The sequence below is a fragment of the Caloenas nicobarica genome, chromosome 3 (assembly GCF_036013445.1).
Source record: "Caloenas nicobarica isolate bCalNic1 chromosome 3, bCalNic1.hap1, whole genome shotgun sequence".
NCBI lineage: Eukaryota > Metazoa > Chordata > Aves > Columbiformes > Columbidae > Caloenas > Caloenas nicobarica.
The window spans coordinates 67,455,432-67,475,768 of NC_088247.1; the positions used below are offsets into that span (position 1 = coordinate 67,455,432).

The 20,337-nt window shown below is 37.6% G+C and overlaps 1 protein-coding gene across 2 annotated transcripts in view; it reads left to right on the forward strand.

The window, feature by feature from the left end:
- SYNE1 (spectrin repeat containing nuclear envelope protein 1) overlaps positions 1 to 20,337 on the forward strand; it is a 295,209-nt gene that overhangs the window by 218,646 nt on the left and 56,226 nt on the right. For both annotated transcript variants that reach the window (XM_065632672.1, XM_065632669.1), the window contains 13 exons: positions 294 to 395; positions 2,095 to 2,214; positions 3,788 to 3,988; positions 4,669 to 4,842; positions 5,288 to 5,419; positions 8,248 to 8,444; positions 9,453 to 9,585; positions 9,771 to 9,953; positions 10,603 to 10,752; positions 11,716 to 11,892; positions 14,444 to 14,599; positions 18,183 to 18,338; positions 19,034 to 19,204. In XM_065632672.1, coding sequence (XP_065488744.1) covers positions 294 to 395; positions 2,095 to 2,214; positions 3,788 to 3,988; positions 4,669 to 4,842; positions 5,288 to 5,419; positions 8,248 to 8,444; positions 9,453 to 9,585; positions 9,771 to 9,953; positions 10,603 to 10,752; positions 11,716 to 11,892; positions 14,444 to 14,599; positions 18,183 to 18,338; positions 19,034 to 19,204 — 2,052 coding nt within the window. The remainder of the gene's footprint in view (positions 1 to 293; positions 396 to 2,094; positions 2,215 to 3,787; positions 3,989 to 4,668; positions 4,843 to 5,287; positions 5,420 to 8,247; positions 8,445 to 9,452; positions 9,586 to 9,770; positions 9,954 to 10,602; positions 10,753 to 11,715; positions 11,893 to 14,443; positions 14,600 to 18,182; positions 18,339 to 19,033; positions 19,205 to 20,337) is intronic.

Consider the following 20,337-nt stretch of genomic DNA (forward strand, 5'->3'; position numbering starts at 1 on the left):
AATGAACCTTGTTAATTAATCACCTAATTGTAAGGCAAAAGCAGAAGTGTGTTGACAGGTTATGTTCTGAATACAAGTTCCTTTAGCTTTCAGCTCATATATATCCAGTTATGGATCTTCAACAATGTTAAATGTTTTGCACTGGCTAATTTTGGTGCTTCCAATTTTGAACAGATTTTATGGCTCAGTGCTGACATTGTAACATTGTAATGCTTAAACTTTTTGGAACACAAAATATTTTTCAGATGTTTTGTGCTGTGGTTGGCTATAATTTGTTGTTTTGTCTGCTGTAGAATGATCTGAAGGTCCTGTTTACGTCGGTGGCTGATAACAAATACTTAGTTCTGCAGAAACTAGCAGAGGCAGCTGAGAGATCAGAAACAGAACAAATGCAGGTACTATCAAATGTCTAGTACTTGGGGAAGGGTGAAGACATTAAGTTTCCATTCAAAGTATAAGTGGATTCTACAGAGTGGTTGCTTTTTATGGTAGAATGTACATGTTCACATAAAGTTTGTGAAAATGAGTACTTCCAAGAGTGTACTACATGTTTATAAATGTAAAAAAAAAAAAGTGTCTGTCTTATCTTCCCAGCTGACCTAGTTATGCCTACACTGGGCAGTATTGCAAAGATATAAAAGTTCAACAAACCAAAAAAAGTCTCAAGTTTCAGCTATTACACTTTATTAAAAACCAAAGGCCTTTCTTCTGCACTGGTTTATAGTTGTATCTTGACTGTTAGTCATTTTAATTTAAGACAATAGTTTTGTTTTTATCAGGAATTGCATGATGATTAATTAATTTTTATTTTGACAAAATATATCCTTTTTCCTTGTTTCTGTTTTGTCAATAAGAAAAGTGAACGAAGTATGCTAAGGGCTCTTTTCTACAGATGTTTCTAGTTACCCAAGAGCTACTGATGTCTGGTGCCAGCAGGTGACTGAGAGGAAGAGACTTATCCTTCAGCTGAACAGAAATATTGGGCTTTGTATACCTGATAATCAAATTTTGAAGGATTTTTAAGTCTCCTGTATTAATAAGTGAGCTGGCAAGCTTTGTGTTTCTTTTCTGTCCTCCATGATGCAAAAACTTGCTAAAATTTAACTCCTGTATGATTAACTGCCAAATAGGAAAACAACACGGTAACAAAAGCAACTGAATTGATTTTTTTCTCAACATCTACCTTTGCTGATAAAGCTTTCAAATTTAAAACTGTTTCTGTTTGTTGAAGCTGTGATTGGAAAAGTAGAAATAAGGCCTTTAATCAGCCGGGTAACTTAACTGCATGAAGTCTAAGTTTAATGACTGTATTGTGCATACCCTGCATTATCAGGAGTCAGGAGTTCAACCCACGTATATTTTTTTAGGCACATTTGGATAGGCAGTTTCCAAGAAATGACCTTAACAAAGGACTTTTAACTACAGGAGCCTACCTTGTACTTTTAACTTAGTTACGGCTTGCACTACTTCAGCAGAGACTCCTACATTGAAAGACCCAGGAAAGCTTGTAGCTTCCATTGAAAAAGTCGAGTTATTACCTGCATACACTTGCAAATACCAAACTGTTTTCCTAAGATGTAGTTTTCCAAGTGCAAAAGGGGATGTACAAGTCCTTCTCCTTGACAGTAATTTTGGACATATCCTGGTCCTGAAAGGGAACTGTGCACAGCTCTTTGCTGTCATTCATATCTTCTGCCGTGATGGTTGTTTTCTTGGTGCTCAGATACGACAAGAATGAGTGCTAATAAAAAGAATACTTGAAGGTGTTAGAACAACTAGTAGTCCTTTTGTGCTTGTACTGTATAACTAAAGCATGGAACTTCACAGCAAAGTTTGGTATAAAATAGTGTAGAATACTAAAACAGCTTGTTATTAAAAAAAAAATAATGCCATATTGTATTTCACTTTAAGAAACAAGCTGGGCTCTCCCAACTTTGAATTAATACTTTTTTTTTTCATCGTATCCTTTAAAATTTTAGCAGATTGAAAGACTGATTAAAACTTCAGGCAAAAAACAGGAAAGAATATTACCATATGGCGGCTATAGTACTGTTGTTAAACCTTCGAACTAAATGATGTAATTTTCAAATACAGGTCATACTGCAGGCAGAAGAAGATTTGAAGGAACTAGAGGCTGGAATCAATGAATTAAAGAAGCGTGTAGACAAGCTACAAATTGACCAACCTTCTGTGCAAGAGCTGTCTAAGATCCAGGTATGGTTCGTAAGTTCTATCCTAGACATGTCTGGTTATATCAAAGGCATTAGTATGCTCCTTTTTGCTGTTTGTAAGGCAGTTTAGCAAAGCATATTTAAAAGCATTTCAATTTGTATAACAGATTGTTTTCTCTCTGATTCACCTGGTTTTTCTACTTTGCTTTTTCAAATTTTCTAACATCTCTATTGCTAGCAGTATTAATCATAAAACCACAAGAAAACATGTTTTCTTTCAGTTCTTGTTGACTCCTTGTTCAAATAGTTAAACATGTAAACATAAATGTTTGCTGAAAGTTGACAGTGTCTCATGATCTGGGCTTTAGTTCTTTCTCACATCTGTCATTACAAAAAAAAAAAAAGATAGGAACGAGAGGGGATAGATAGTGAAGTGTGACCTGAAACTGGGAAACTGGTAATGTTCTGCTTTTACTAGAACATATCACGTATTCCTACATACTTTCAGTTAGACCAGGTTTTGAACACACCTAAGTAGTGGGACTCTATCTAAACGCTCTCTGAACTGGATATATATGAGCAATTGATCCAGAACTTCTATAAGGCTGTTGAAACTCCTTTGTGAGCAGTTTGGTGCTGAGGCGGGGAAATGCTTTAAGGAAGATCAATGAGTTTTATGACTCAATTTTACCCTTCATAATGACATAATAATAAATTGGAAGCAAAGAAAATAGCTGAAACTAGACCATAAACTTATTAAGCCAACAAAACAGTGATGTCAATTAAAAATGAATGACCAAGTTTTTGCAAATGTGTCTTTTGCCCAGTTCTTTATCCTGTTGCTCTCAGACCCTCCTGCCTTTTTTATTTTTTTCCTGTCAGGTTAAGTGTACATATCCCCCAGCCCATGGTATCAGTTTTTAGAAAACGCCTTCCTTTTACTTTTTTGACAGTTGTGCTTCTCACAATTGTGTCTTTTAAAGCAAGGAGAGCCAGCTGTAGCTGGAACTGGAAAAAATGTTCTTTTTGGCTCATTTTGTGATTTGGCAATATGGGCACACTTTGAAACAAACGCTGCACTTTTTCTACACTTTTCTATATTGTTATTTTAGGCCTAATATGGGCTTTGCTACAGGTTGTATGTATCTTGCTTGCTACCAGCAAGCTACCAGGGCAGGAGAGGGGGGCAGATCTGGTTTTGAGATGCCTGTAATCTGTAGCCATGATGGAATGCATCCAAGTCTCTGCATTATAAGAAGCAAAATGTAAACAGCATCTGCAGTGTGCCGTAGCTGTACAGTAATCTGGTTTTCGATGGCTTAAGCCAAATCACCCTACTCTTTTGCTACTTAAATCAAGCATTTGGAATTCTGATAACTTTGTTACCAAATGTAAGCACTTGAAAGAGTTGCACGTCTTGCTTATTTTTTTTCTCTTTAAATGGTGGGTGGTTAATTTATCGATCTAGTTGATACACCTGCACAATCTTTTTGAGCTGGAAATAGATGTTATTCTGCTAGTATTCACAGAGGAATACAGGGACAGTAAGGTTGCTTCTAGGAAGACGCATGTAAGGTGTGAAATAATAATCACCATTGCTGCTTTTTGCCCCCAAGGATAAGTATGATGAGCTGATGATGATCATTGGGTCCAGACGGAGTGACCTGAATCAGAATCTGGCTCTTAAGAGGCAATATGAACGGGCTTTGCAAGACCTGGCTGACCTGGTAGAAACAGGCCAAGAAAAGATGGCTGGTGACCAGAAAATGATTGTCGTTTCTAAGGAAGAGGTTCAGTCTCTACTTGACAAACATAAGGTAAGAAACTGTAATGTATTTCAGGATTAATCATGACTATAAGCCTGGTCACAGTGAATTGCTAACCTTCTGTTCCTAAAGGTTCAGGAGCTTTTCAGAATGGTGGACAAGTATTAAGTCAGGATATGTTAAAACTTACTGTATTCTAAACTGGAATCAATTAACTGTTTTGACTGAATGACTTTCAAATGCTCTGTTGAAGGTGAACCCAAGTAGATCGCATTTTCTTCCCTATTCTAATAACAAGTTCCTATTTGTGTTCTCTCATGCTACATAGCAATTCAGTCCACCACTCCATTTTTTTTTCCAGCATAAATTTACATTTGCTAATAGCACCCACAAAATATGACAAGACTTTTCCACATATTTTTATTCGGCAGAATTTTTGGTGGTATATATTTGACTTAGGCTATTTTTGTTTCTGGAATGATAGTTGGGACGGAATTTGCATGGAAAGTATCACCTCTTTCTTTCTTTAAAAAGGCTGTTGTCCTTTTTAAATTGCGTGTTGGATTTTGTGAAACATTGGTGGAGTGAAAAGTTTGCCTAATTCTATGTCAACAGATGATCGTACTGCTATTATCTTAATATGTCATTTTAGGGGTGATGAATTGAGTAACAATTGCACTTTCTATTTTCAATTCTCTCTTTACTCTCTCCCTCACACCCAAATTTCTCAGGAATATTTTCAGGGGTTGGAGTCTCACATGATCCTGACGGAAACGCTCTTTAGGAAGATGAGTAGCTTTTCCCTCTTGAAGGACACTCGGTCACATTCAGAGCTAATGACACAAGCTTCAGCTATATTAAAGCTGGCTCATAAACGGGGTGTGGAGCTGGAATACATTCTAGAGGTGAGAATTTCTGTGTTCATTTCTGTACTGCCATCGTGATCCACCACTAGGATATTCTAGAATGTTTATTTCCTGTGCTTGGAAAGAATTGATGGACATCAGTCCTTTTTGTCATACACACAAGGCACTGATAGACTACATGTAAACTTTGCTATTTAACTGTTGTGACCTTCAGGTGACACAAGTTGTGTTCCTGTAAATTTACAAGAACTGCTTAGCTTTAGCTGACAAGGCGAACACAACACCTTTACCCATTTGTTCTAACCAAAATTTGACTTTGACACAGAGATAGTGTCATCTTATAAGTCCACTGGACATTTGTACTATTATTTCTGTACATTCAGAACCATGCAGCTGTCTGATTTCACTTTCAGAAAGCAAGTAATGAAATTCTAGATACTTAGATTCAATTTGCGTGATATATACGGAGAATTTGTGCTTGTAGACCTGGATGCGTCTGGATGAAGATTACCAGGAACTTACCAGACAGCTGGAGTCTGTTGAAGGCAGCATCCCCACTGTTGGTTTGGTGGAAGAGACAGAGGACAAGCTTACAGACCGGATTATACTTTTTCAGGTTGGTGCTTTTTAGGCATTCTTTATGGAGAAGTTGCATTAAAAGGACCTCTGAAAGTCATCTAGTCCAGCCTCCCACTTGAAGCAGGACAGTTGCCACGGGCTGGATCAGCAATGGCTTTGGAAACCTCAAAAGATGGAGATCCCACAGCTGAGCTGGGGGCCAATTGCAGTGGTACACCACCTCCTACTGAAAAGGTTTTCTGTAATGACCAATCTAAACCTTCAACTTTCAGCTTGTCACCATTGTCCTTTTCGTATTGTATGGCACTATTGGCAAGCATTTACCTCTGTCATCCTTTTAATTATATACCAAATAGCTTTAGGCCTTTGTTAAACTGGCCCTTAGCTTCCTGTTTGTCCATCTAAAACAAGCACACCTCCCTCAGCATCTTTTTAAAGGACATGTACTCTAGGTCCTTAAACATTTTTATATAATAACTCTACACCAGACCCTGACTACTTCCTTCTTCTTGAACTCGATGGGAGGTGCGGACAGAGCAGAATCAAATGCACTAGATGTGGCCTCATCAGCACCATGTAGATGAGGATAATAAAATAACTTAAGTCAGTTGTTCACAGTTCTAATGTGGGCCAGTGCTGTGGCTTGCCTTATTCACGATGTCTTGATTATAGAAGATGCCAGGTTAAATACACTAGCCATTCCCTTCCTAGCCTGTACTGAGAAGGAGCAGAATTTGTACTTCTTGTTGAGCCTCCTAATGTTTCTGCTGCCTCCAATCTTGAGTTCGTCAAAGTGTCTCTGGACTAAGTCTGCCATTTTGTGTCTCAACCACTCTCCCTATGTTAGTGTCATCCACAAATTTACTGAGGGGCCACTCTCTGTCATCATCCATGCTATTAATGATGATGTTGAAGATGTTTGGGCTCAAATATCAACAATCTCTAGAGGATTCTGCTCATTACAGTCTGCTAGCCAGACATCAAGCCTTTGATCACTAGTGTTTGAGGCTGGTAATGCAGCTAGTTTTCAACCCATATAACAGTCCATTTATCCAGCCTGCATTCTCTCTGCTTCCAGAGGAGGGTCCTGTGGGAGATGGTGTCAAAGGCCATACTGAAGTCAGTCTGATCCACAGAGACAGTAATTTTGTCATAAAAGGCTGTGAAGTTAGTGAATCCAAGCTGAATATTCCTGATTAACTTTTGGTCATTTTGACCTTGAAAATGAATTCCAACAGGATGTGCTCCATGATCTTTCCAGAGAGCAAGATGAGGCTGAAAAACCTGCAGTTCCCCGAGTTGCCTTCTCCTCAACTGCAACAGGAACTAGGAGAATAAATATAGGTTTTCTACCACATCCTGTTTTTTCAGTCTCTTCTCAAAACCAGAATTCTGATCTAGTGTTTTCGTCTTGTTATACACCATACACTTTGGTTAGGGTTTTTAGAAAATCTGTCTCTACTGCAGGCTGGATTCTTTTTTCATTTTACAGAAAAACATCAAATTTTTCTTGCAAATTGACAACTTCTCTACTCTGAATTTGTTATGTATATTGTCCCTTTATCAGGCAACTTTCTGCTTTTGCAATGGTATGAGAACTTAAGCAATGTATTGTGTGTAGGCTTTATTTTGATTTTGTTTACTGCTAGGCATTGTTTGTGTTGGTCCTAGCCCTAAATTCATTATCCTCTTTTGTTTCTCTTGTCAGTTATGTAAATTAGGCTATTCCAATTCAGATACTCAGACTCTGCTATAGCTTAACTTTCAGTACTCTTTTTTTTCTCTTCCTATGTCCACATTTATGTTAAAAATCCATCATAATTAATTTATTAAAATCTTAGAATTTTTTTATACTACTCTCTAGGAGTTATACATTAATTTGTGTATATATGTTATACATAAGTACACACAGACACACACACATATATAAACATAAAATTTTGTTAAACTTATTAGAGCTCTATTTATGTGAAAGAAAATAAGAACAGTGATAAAAAGTTTGTGTTCTCACCATGACACTGGTAGTTTTGTGCACTTCATCTTCAGATTAGTTTCAGCAGAACTGAAAAATAGGAATGCATATACATTTTGTGCTCAAGCTTACTGAAATACACAGATGTTTTGAAAATTTGTCCTATTTGTGTAATGATAGTGGAATTTGGCAGGTATGTTTGCCTACATATACAAATTCTTTATACATCCACAAGTCACCATTTAAATGAAATCTGTTTCTACTGCAGGCTAGATTCAGGGTATGAGTATTAACAGTCTTTCCTTTTTCAGTACCTTTTTTGCTTTACTGTACGATAACAATTGGATTCTGTGTTCAGGGATTTGGATGGGTGGGTGATCTTCTCGTTTGTAGCCAAGAGGGGAAATCAGTAAAAGAAGAGTTAAATGACCAGAAAACTGAAGATAGGCATTGAAAGGGCCGAAGAGTGGCCACTGTTAATAAGTTAATGTTGGACACCTTTAACTTTCATTGCAGTAGAGTTTTCAGCAGATGGCAGACTAAATTCTGTCATTTTAATCGATTTATCTCAGAAATGGTGTTGCTCCACAGAGATTCTTTCGAAATTATTCTTTTCAAGTGTAAAATATCTACACCAAGGAGGAGTTAGTCATAAGGAGGTGTCAATAGATGTATTGAAGGGAGGGGTTTTTTGGCAGCAGGTTCAGATTTTGAGCAAGTTACCTGCATGATGGTTCTCAGGGAGTTCTTGAGCTGGAGCAGAGAGGAAAAATGTGATGTGCCCTGGTGACATTAGATATGCTACAAAATGCAATAAACTAAAAAAAAAAAGTTGAGAAAGTGTGGTAGCAGAGACTTGCAGCACTATCTAACCATCTCTTCTGTCATTACAGCATCTGCGATCTAACCTGACTGAATACCAACCTAAATTATACCAAGTGCTGGATGATGGGAAAAGGCTCCTTTTTTCTGTCAGCTGCTCAGATCTTGAAAGTCAACTAAACCAACTAGGAGAACGCTGGTTAAATAATACCAGCAAGGTTACCAAGGAGCTTCACAGGCTGGAGACAATACTGAAGCACTGGACAAGGTAATGGTGATGTAATGGACAGTATAAAGTTCTTCACCCGTGTTGTTCAGGTCAAAGTCATTCTGAACCTGAAACTATTAGATTCGACATTTAAAAGAAAGTACTTTGAGATGTATGTGATAGTTTGACTACTCTACGCTATCCTGCTTTGTTTCCATAGAATTACTATCATACTCTCTCATTTGCAATAAAACATGTACCATATAACATCTGGTGGGAGGACATCAGAAGATACCTTATTTAGATGATTGAGTTAGAGGCCCCATGTGAATACAGGCTGATGAGTAAGGGTGTGTACTTTGCTAGGTAACTTGAGTAGCCTCAGCACGTTCTGGTAGGGACATTGCCACTGCTGAGTTCTTGTGGGCCTGTGTCATTGCATATATGGAGGGGAGCATTGAGCTGCCTTTACTAATGTTCATATGCTACTTTTGAAATGAGTTCTCTAAGTGATACACAAGCTTTGTCCATTCATAATATGGCTGGCTTGTTGGCTCACAAGAGTTTCTATGTATGAAGATCATGTGGAGACACATTTATTCTGGCATCTCACTAGTTGCTTATCATATTAAATGATATGGAAATAGTTTCTTAAAACAAAAAAAGAATCTGCTCTGAGGTGTCTTGTAGTAAAGCTTTGGGAAGATTGTGCCTTCTAATGGAAAGCAAAATCTGTTTATGTGGGTGGGGTGGGGTGCTGTTACAGATTGCCCAAGCAGATTTGTAACCTAGTTACTAGTCCTTCATTAAACTTAGTTTTTCCTAAGAGGCAAAATGAAGACACTCTTAGGAATTGTAGGTGTAATGGCTAAAATAAGATCTTCCTGATACCATGCCTGTCTTTAAAATTGAATCATGTTTCTTTTCTGCAATTTGATAAAGGAAAGGAATTATTTTTATTTTAAATCTGGCATACAGTATCTTACTCTAACACATGGAGAGGAAAGTGCTCAGTTGGAGGCAAGACGTGATGATGACTCTTTTAGATTTCTTTGAACATCTTTACAGGTATCAGAGTGAATCAAATGAACTGACACATTGGTTACAATCTGCAAAGGAGCGACTTGAGATTTGGAGCCAGCAATCTTTGACAGTTCCTCAGGAACTGGAAACAGTCCGAGACCAACTGAACTCCTTTTTGGTAAGTCGTTCATGGACCTAGGACACCAAAGACAAATAAATAATTGAGCAGACATACGGTTACACCTTTTCTCATTGTTGAAGTAGTGACTATACCAAAAAAAAAAAATATCTGCTTCTGAGGTAAAGCTTTAAGTACAATAAACAAGTATCTGATTATTTCCACAAAAATTGTTCTGCTTACAGGAGTTTTCAAAAGAAGTGGATGCTAAATCGTCACAGAAATCTTCTGTTCTGAGTATTGGGAACCAGCTCCTCAGGCTGAAGAAGGTGGATACAGCAGCATTGCGTGCAGGATTGTCCCACATTGACAGTCAGTGGACAGAACTGCTCACACAAATCCCAGCAGTACAAGAGAAATTGCACCAGGTGAGGAAGGCCAGTGCTGGCCTTTCATATTCCATAAAATTCAGACCATAAGGTTGGCACTGCTTTCAAGAAATAGCTGCTCTACTCCCCAATTTATCCATGTGAGGCAAGATAGGAACAATGTTTTTCCTGGTTTAATGTGGGAAAGCTTATACTTATGTACAAATCCTGTCTACCCATACTGTCTCACACCAATTGATGTTAATTTCAGACTTTCACAGTTACATTTGTTAAATTTTAACTGGAAAACAGGTGAGGGTTTTTTCAACACATTGGTATGCCTATTCATCAGCTGTTTACAAGGACACAAAAAGTGTAGCTTAAAATCAATACATGATTATGGAATGAGAATGCAGAACCTTTAAAAAGTCAGAAATGGAATTGTTGAGTTTCTCCAGTTTCTTTGTACAATAAAGAACGGAAATAAGAAGCCTTTAATATATTTTCTTATTAGAACGCATGTAGTTATAGAATGTGTCTCCTACTATTTTTTTTTACTTCTTTTCATTTTATAAACTTCAGTGATGTTAGGGTTGTAGAATAACATGATAATAAGACCACGTAAAGGAAGTGTACTATGGTAATGCAAAGCAAGAAATTCTTAGCCATTTTCTTCACAACAAGCATATTAAAAGTGTTCTCTCTACAGCTTCAGATGGACAAAATTCCTTCTCGCCATGCTATCACTGAAGTTATGAGTTGGATTTCCCTGATGGAAAATGTCATTCAGCAGGACGAAGAGAATATAAAAAATGTAGTAGGACAGCAAGTCATTCAGGATTATGTCCGGAAGTACAAGGTGCTGAGTGGAAATGTTATTGATTTCCCTTTTGAATTATCCCCATTAAGGAAAATTATTTAAGGAAAACAAAACAAAAACAACAGCAACAGCAACAAACCACAACAACTTACATTGCAGAGTGGTTAGAATTGTACACAAGTTAGAACTGGCTAATACTTGATACTGTGGAAAGCCAAAATTACTTTGCTGTTTAGTTATGACAGGAATATAACCTTAATTTCCAGGTAAATCCAAAGCAATATGCATGTGATTAAACCTTATCAGATCTGTCTTTCTTCTAAAACCACAAGGCACTTTGCAAATTATGGAAGTTGTTTTATAAATTGTCTGCAGAATACCACCTTCTCCCCAAAGTGTAGCCTGTTCTTGAATTGAAGGTGGCCAGTGGTTTACAGATCAAGAACAATTTGATCAGAATCTGAGGCAATAATGAAAGATACTACATCTTGAGATAACTATTGAGGAAAATAGATGTAACGCAATTTCATTTCTTTAGCTACGCTGGCAGCACACTCATAATAGATCTGCACACAGTGGCTTTCTTGTCAATGTCAGATTTGCTTCACTAGTCTCCTGAAAAACCACTTCTTGCTATTATTCTTTGGTTTTGTATTAAAAATTTGAGACTAAATAAAGTGAAAAAAAGTAATATGTACTCAGTTTTTCTTAAATCTGATCCTTGAGACCAATATCAATATGTCTACAGATACACTTCCTTATTTTGGAGGGAGGGGTGGGGTGGAAGGCAGATTCTTTATTCCAAAGACAGTGTATTGCTGCTTTATTTCTCAATAGTTAGGAAAAGTAACACTGTTTTTAATTGCTGTTCAATTGCTAAAAATCCTTTTAGCAAAATTGTGGTAAAGTTGTAATTTGTGAACAATTTTCCTCTGTTTCACTGGAGGGTGAGAAATTACAGTACTTATGATTTGGATTGTTTACTGCCTTCTTTTCTAATAGGGTTTCAAGATAGATTTAAATTGCAAACAATTGACGGTGGACTTTGTGAACCAATCAGTGCTACAAATTAGCAGCCAGGATGTTGAAAGTAAACGTAGCGACAAAACTGATTTTGCAGAACAGCTCGGAGCAATGAACAGACGTTGGCAGATCCTGCAAGGCCTGATAACAGAAAAGGTAAAGAAAAAAAAATAGCTGCTCTGTAGTGAACTTTCAAAATACATAGAACTATAGGATTATAATGGTTAGAAGCTTCTGCAGGTCATCTAGTCCAACCTTCTGCTCAAACAGAGCTCACTTTACCGTTAGATCAGATTGCACAGGGACTTCCTTGGCTGAGTTCTTAAAATCTCCAAGGACAGATTCCACACGCTCTCTGTGCAGCTCATTCCCATGCTTAACCACTCTTGTAGTGGACAAGTCTTTTTCTTGTTCCTGGTCAGAATTTCCCTTTTTGCAATTTGTGAGTTTTATCTCTTCTCCTTTTACCGCTCATCTGCAAGAATAATCTACGTCTGTCTTCCCCATAAGGAGTGGACAGCACAGTGAGATGCTTCCTTTGCCTCCTTTTCCCCAGGTTGAATGAAGCCAGCCTCTCCTCATAGGTCATGTGCTCCAGCTCCCTAATGACCTTGGTGGCCATTCACTCAGTTTGTCAATCTCTCCTGTGCACTGGAGGGCCCAAAATGGGTCACAAATGTCAAGAAGAGGTAAAGAGCCACTTCGCTTTACCTGCTGGGTGCACTCTCAGTAATCTAACACAGGATGCAGTTGGTCTTCATCAGCACAAATACACACTGCTCATTTATTTTGTTCAAGTTTTTACCCACCATAGCCCCTTGGTCCTTTTCTTCTATCCAGCCTGCTGTCAGCCTGTATTTTTGCATGAGGTTATTTTGTCCCAGGGGCAGGATTTTACATTTGTCTTTTTTGAATTTCATGAGTATTGATAAGCCTGTTCCTCCATCTCATTGAGTTTTCTCTGAATGGCAGCCCTACTCTCTAACATATCAACTGCTTCTCCCAAATTGGTGTCATCTATGAATCTGCTGAAAGCACAGTCCGCCATGTCATTCAGTTTATCAATGAAGGTATCAAACAATATTGACCCCAGGACTGACCCTGAAGATGCCTCTTGTAAATGGCTGCCAGATAGATATTGAAATATTTAGCGCTAGCCTTTAAGCCCGATGACTCTGATCAGTTCATTCATTTGTAGATCTCCCATCCAGCCCATGTCTCCTCAGTTTTGCTGGCCTATTGGTACCATAACAAAACTCTTACAAAATCCAAAGGTAAACAGCATCTACTACTCTTCACTTGTCCACAGGTCAGTCATATTATAACAGCAGAGGCAATCAGCTAAGTCAGGCACAATTTGCCCTTGATAAGACTATGCTTGTTCCTCCTACTTGTTCTTTATGCACATGGGAATGGCTTTCAGCAGGATTTGCTGTATAGCCTTTTTCCAGTTACCAGCAACTTCCTCCAGCCATCATGACCTTCTAAACGTGCAGCAGCCTTGAAGTGATATTGACACCTTTGGATGCATCCTGTTTGGCTCTGTGGACTTCTGTATGTCCAGCTTACTTAAGCAGCCCCTAATTCTTTCCTCCTCTACCACGAGTAGTAATTCTGTATGCCAAAATTTGTTAGTTGGCATGAAGACCTGGGAAGCATGAGGGGAGACCTTGTCAGTAAGATCAGAGCAAAGAAGACACTGTGTACCTCAGACTATTCTGTGGTTTCCCATTAGGTGCTGATGTACTTGTGAAGAGTAACCAGAAGGGCTTCTCTCCCTCACTAGTTAGTTCCAGCCAAGATTCTCCTTTCCTAACATCAGCCCTGCATGGCCAGGCCATGTTTCTAGGCCCATTCTTTGCAATCTGCTTCCTGTGGATTTGTCATTTTTATGACTTGAGGAAGCTGTCCTTGAAGATCAACCAGCTTCCTGGACTCCTTTGTCTTTCAGTACAGCTTTCCATGGGATTATGCTTACCTGAAAACCCAAAGTCTGCTATTCTAAGGATCTTTAGTCTGCTGCTTGCTTTCCTTACTTTGCTCACAGCTGTCTCATTGTCACTGTGGCCAAGGCTGCTGCTGACAATCACATCCTCAACCAGTTCTAATTAAGATTACGGCTAATTAAGATGGCTCATTCCCTAGACTGGAGTTTGTCTTAAGTAATATGAATGCTTTTTATGGCAATGCTGCTGCTTTAATTTTTTTTTTTTTTTAAGAATAGAAGTGCTATCTCATTAGCTGTTAAATAACACCTAGAACAATCAGAATAATCTAAGTAACTTTAAAGCAGTCAGTTGACAAAGGAGGTAATATAAATCTTCATCTGCTTTACCAGAGTTATAAGTAAGGAACAAAAAATGTATATTTGTGTGCTTAGTTTTATTTGGGAAATCCTGAGGTCCTGGACCTCTGAAAAGAATTCCACTTCACAGAAATGTTCTGCTAAAGTGTTAGCTTCTTTCAGTGTGTCATAATATTTTAATATGTTATCGCTTTATCTTATTACTTGATAAAGCATGTTTTTTAATTATGAACTCTTTTGCAAATAGCTATATTTAAATTTGAATGCACATACTATTTTTAAATTCTGTAAGTGTTGAATTCTGAGAAGGCACTGGTCAGCATTGGTCTTCACTGATTTATTTAACTGACCCAACAGTAAATCTAATTGTATGAGAATGTTTATACTCGTATTTCTTGGCAGATCCAGCTATTGGAAGGTCTGCAGGAGTCCTGGACAGAATATGAAAATAACGTGCAGTGCCTAAAAACTTGGTTTGAAACCCAAGAGAAAAAGCTGAAACAGCAACAGCAAATTGGAGACCAGGCTTCAGTACAGAATGCTTTGAAAGACTGTCAGGTAATGTCTCCTTATAAATAATATTCTCTTTCCAACAGTTGGAAACAGCAGTCGATAAAGCCATGTGAAATCTTCATACCTGTGAAGTCAGTGACAGAGCTCCCCTTTGCTTCAGTGAGGGAGAGATTTCATTCCTAAAGTGCAAGCAATAAGAAAGGAGGAAGGAACAATAATGTCCCAAAGATGTTTAAAAGCAACCAAAGTCATCATTCTTTTTGCATTGTGCATTAAAGCATGGACATTTTCAAGCATGCCAGGTGTACGGAATTAGAAGGCCATTAAAGGAATACGTTCCCATTCCTGTTCAGCCAGTCTTATGGAACTTGATGTCATGAACACCATGCTTGACTAGTTGGAAACTTGTTTTTTCTGCCTTATCATGACCTTTCCTTCGCTCCTCCTTTTATTCCATTCCTTTCCACTTGATATATTCCACCTAACTATTCAAAGAAAAATGCCAGAATCCCACAAGGTTTTATGTTTTTATTAAAATTGTGTTTGGAATATTTTTTTTTCAAATATTCAACTATCCAGAGAAGGAAATAGTGCTAGATTCCCTTTTGCATTCAGGAGACTGAAGGAGAATCATGATTATGATGGACAAAGATGGGATGACGCAAAGCTCAGCTATATATAATGCACATAAGTTCAGAACCACCTCAGTTTTTCATGTGAAATTAATACAAGAACTACACAGAAGTGAATAGAGTATCACAATTGACTCTGAACATCTTACTCAGAATAGCACATATTTAAATAGTTAGGAGCTTGCTTCTGTAGCTGTAAGACTAGAGTTCAAACTTATAGGGTATAGGCAAAACAGATTTTTCTGAATTTATAAACAAGGCTTCCACTTGGTATCAGGCATCAGATAATTTTTGCTCAAAAGTATTTTGCCCTACCAGAAACCAAATAATAAATTGTACACCAGATCAAATGTGTAATTAAACTCTGTCACGACAATTGTTTGCCCAAAATCTTGGTGCTCTCACCCCGTTGAAAGGAAGTAAGAAAGTGTGTTTATCTTGCTGCGGCTGTCATTGCGTACGCATTTAATGAATGGGATGAAAATGATCTCACTTTTAAGTCTTCACAAACAGAACGGCTGAAAGTCTTTTCAAATGAAATGCATAAGAGAATTTAGTCTATATTCACCAATGTATTAAACTCATCTTTGTTTTCTGTAAAGGCAAATAATTGGCTAGGCCAGATATGTTTTTTCTTATGTTTCCGAACTGCTTTGCGGTGCTTAGATTTAATTCAGGTGTCTTTATGGTTTCAGCACAATAAGCCCATATGACTGAGGCAAGGGTAATTTAGTGTAGCCTGACATACACGTCACGCTGTGCTTGGCTGGAGTTCAAAGCTGAATCTGATTTATCACCTTTATGGTTCCTTTTGGTCAGGGAAGTTAGCAAATACACTTGGAGAGCCAGTTATGAATGGCAAGACTTTGATCAGCAGAGAAACAAATCGTTTAAGAAATAACTGTATCAGACACTCCCAGGTATTCGGTTCAACTAATACAAAAGCTGCAGTTTATTTATTAACCAATGTTAGTTGCTCTCTAGTGTCATATTAATAAGTGAAGGCAATTATTTTTTTTCCATTGCAGATCAGAAAGAGTAGTAGGTCTTCAATGCAGTTATGAGTTTAAAATTGTGAATAAGAAACCCCTTTTCACAGAGAACCAGAAATATTTGCTATTCTTGGTGTTTGAAACTTTTCCCTGTTTTAGATTCTGAATTTTGGAGCAACCTTGCACAAACTTAGATGCCTTTTTTAATGTTAAAATCCACATTTTGGAAAGTCAAATTTACTATATACAGCTAATAAGTGTTTGCTCTGTTGTCAGCTGGTAAAAAAATGTATTACTACAAAGCCGTAGTCTCGAACAAGGTCATGGCTAGAAGTTTGAAGAAATGTGAAATAATACAGAATAAAAGGCTAAGAATAAACAGTACAGCAAAAATGCTCTCACATATATGTATATAGAAAAAAGTGTGTTGTATGTGTGCAGGGATAAATTCTGTTAATAGCAAGTGTTTGTAAGACTAGTCAGAATTTGGTTTTGAATACTCTGCCCACTCTCTACAATGTAAAGTGTGTTATGGCAGTGGTTCACTTGATGTTTTCTGGATTCATAGCAAAAGACTAATTTATTGAAAAAACAGGGGTTTTCAGTTTGCCCACAGTTTTATTGTGGTGTTTTCTTTTCCTGATGGTCCGTCGAAAGGCTTGCAGAAAATTAAAATACGACCTGAGATCACAAGATGTACTAATTAATGTAGAGGTATTACAAGATTGCTCTCACCTTACAGTCTGCTTTCTATATCACACTGACTACTTAATGTCCAAACAGGTAAACACAAATTTGTGCTGGCCTGAAGTCTACAAGCCACACTTTCCCCCTTTTCTCAGACTCAGTGTTTGCACTATTTGAAGCTACACAGCTTCCATACAAGTCAGAGCATTGCAGGACTTTCTTGGATCTCCATGCCATGAAATCATATAGGTAGTTTCCTGGCTAGGAATGAGTTTATGGGAGCATGCTATATGGCTCATGGTTGCTCACCATTCTTGTCCTCTCTCCTTCAGTTTTTAACTTCATTCGCATGCTATCAATGCATGAGGAAGATCAGAGGCTTGGTGACTAGGAAATGTTACATTGATAAAACATGATAAAACTGGCGAACTTTGAATCAGCATTTCCATGACTCATCCAGGGTTGTCTTAAGTCAACAACACAGTCAGCACTTGCCTGAAGCAGCAAAACAAGCCACTAACAAGTTGTCATGGCCTCAGTGCTTGTGTACTCAGCCCTGTTTTCTTCACTTGTTTTTTCAGGCCAACCATTTATTTTTCCTCCCATTTTCTTGTGTTAGTGTGTGGGAACACTGAGCAGAGCAAAATGCTGTCAAGCTTGTTAATGCTTCCCAATGGCATGCAACTTGGAGGAGGCAATAAAGAAAATTCCTGCAGTCTCTTGCTGCTTGTCCTTGGCTGGACTCCAGTGAACTTGTCATCTAGAAAAAGGGAAGGTTTGCTGTCCTCAGGCAAGGGGCTTTGCTGGGGCCTGGCAAAGGAATAAAGACTCCACTTCATGTGGGGAGACATGGCAAATTGACATCTTCCCCTAGGAAGTCATTTCATCCTTTTCCTTGGGTGGCAAAATTCCTTTTTTTCCAGAGGCTTGAGCCAGCTTTGGATTAATTAAAAAGCCCTCTCAGTGTTCTAGGACAATCTAAGACACACAGTGATTTTCCCATGTATTCAAGCAGCCCTATTTTTAATGAGTTTTGGACTCTTACATGAAAGCAAAAGATTACACAGAAGTTTAGTATAGAGGACATGCTTCTATTTAAACTAAAGGCCAACAACTATGCTCTAAATGGAACATAAAATATTAAATAACATTGCTTATGAGTTATGATTCTCTTGAGAATAAAAAGCCAGAGTATGGAAGTGTGACTTTCCTATTTTTTAAACTAAGGTGCTTATGGGCATGTTTTCTATGTCAAGGCATTATCTAGCCAATTAAACAAAGAAAAATACTCACATACCTGTTTTTTTTTCTTTCCAGGAATTAGAAGAATCAATAAGAACAAAAGAAAAAGAAGTAGAAAATGTAGAACAGAGTGGTCTTTCTTTGATACAGAACAAGAAGGAAGAAGTCTCTTCTGCCGTTATGAACACACTGCAAGAAATTAACCATTCCTGGGCCAATTTGGATCACATGGTAAAAGAATCATCAAGGGGCAAAAATTGTAGCTCCAGAAATAGGGCATGGAGGAAAGGAAGAGTTAGAAGTTTGCAGCTAGTGGATTTCTTCTGTATCGTAAGGGAAGAGATTCTGAATTGTGTCACTGTTTCCATCCATCCCCAAGTTTGTGTGTACACTCCATATAAAATGAGTAATTTCCTATTTCAAGGATGCTTTTAATCCTTGTATTTGAAGCTTTTTAGATGCTTCCTGATGTTTACAGGAAAGGTACCAAATGATCTGTAAGGAACTACCATTTCAAACACACACATCTCGCAGAATAAGGAAGAGATCAGCATTGTCATTATCCAGAGCTTGATCAACGTCAGTTCACCTTCTCAGGAGGAATGCAGTGTGTTAGTCCTACCTTTTCTGCTGGCTTTCATAGGCTGATTTGCCGGCTTTAGGGATAAGTGTTTCATAGTCTTAAGCGATATCTCTTGATCCTGCTTTGGACCAAAGTAGAATGGACTTGGTATCTTCTCAGTCCCTGCAAATCAAACAGAACTTTATGCTGTACCTAGTGTAAGCCCAGCAAAATCTTCATTTCTACAACAGGGTTAAGAGTAGACATGTAGAACAAGTAGTAAAGATCAAAAGGAAGGAAATAGTTTAAACAAACCCCAAATATCTTGCATGCTTTTCATTTTTCTTTTTCTACCTCCTCCTAGGTTAGCCAGCTGAAGATACTGTTGCAATCTGTTCTTGATCAGTGGAGCATTTACAAAGTGGCTTATGAAGAATTGAATAGTTACCTGACAGAAGCCAGATATTCTTTGTCCCGTTTTTGTCTTCTTACTGGTTCTTTGGAAGCTGTGAAAGTCCAAGTTGATAACCTTCAGGTGAAAAGAGTACCCTGCCTCTTGACATTCTAAGGATGGATTCAAGGAGTAATTTTGTCCTCCATTGCATGGATGCAGACAACTATACATTTTGGTTCATAAGAAATGGAAGTATAGACACACAGGCACATTAAAATCACATGACATTAAGAGAACACATTATCAAACAGCCATTTAATTTTGCATTTTGCAGAAAAATAAAATGGTGACAGTTGCTTTCTTTTTAGATTTTTGGTGCTGTTCTCTTTAAATTTTGATCCAGACTGTCAAATTGTTTAAAGTTTTTATATCACGCTAGTGACCATTAAAAGTGACGTTTCTTGCTCTGCTTCATCAGGCTTCTGAGCTACATGTTGAGATCACATTTTAAAACTCGCCCGCCCCACCCTGTGATTGCAGTGGATTGAAAATGAAAGAAAGTGTTCTAAAAGCTGAGACACTCACATGTTCAAGTGATTTCCCACTGAAAAAAAAAAAAGCATTAAATACAATGAGAGTTCTGTTATAAGTTAATATTAATTGAAATAAATTAATTTAAATGCATTAAAAATTATTAAAATTATTGTTCTATTACACAGAGTAACCTGTAATTCAAATAATGTTGTTGTCATTGGAATAAAAAAAAATTATGCAACATTTCCAGATGCTTAAAGTAACAAGAATTGGTGTTTAGTATTTGCCAGCAAATTTAAATTCACGTTATTATTATGTATGATGTGTGATTTGAAGTCCAGACTTATTTAACATCAAATACCCTAAGCATGAACTGTGCTTTGCAAACCAAGATTTAAAGAGCATACATTAGTGGACTTTCTAGCCACTCTACTAGGTTTTCATTTTTTACATGTCAGAGAGGCGGAGTCAGTAAAACAACAGGTACAGAAAATGACTTATTTTGCTTATGAAGATTTTGACTATACTGTTTAATCAGGTTGAGATTTTCTGGGCTGTCCAAACTGTAATAATATGCACAAAATATTTAAGGTTTAAAAAAAAAAAAAAGGAACATGTTCTCTGCCGGCAGTACTTCAGACTGATAAATGAAAGAGCAAGAACATTACTTTCAGAATAAAGCTTTTTTATGCTGCTACTTTTTTGATCTCGTTCTAAACAGGAAAATGTTATTTATATTA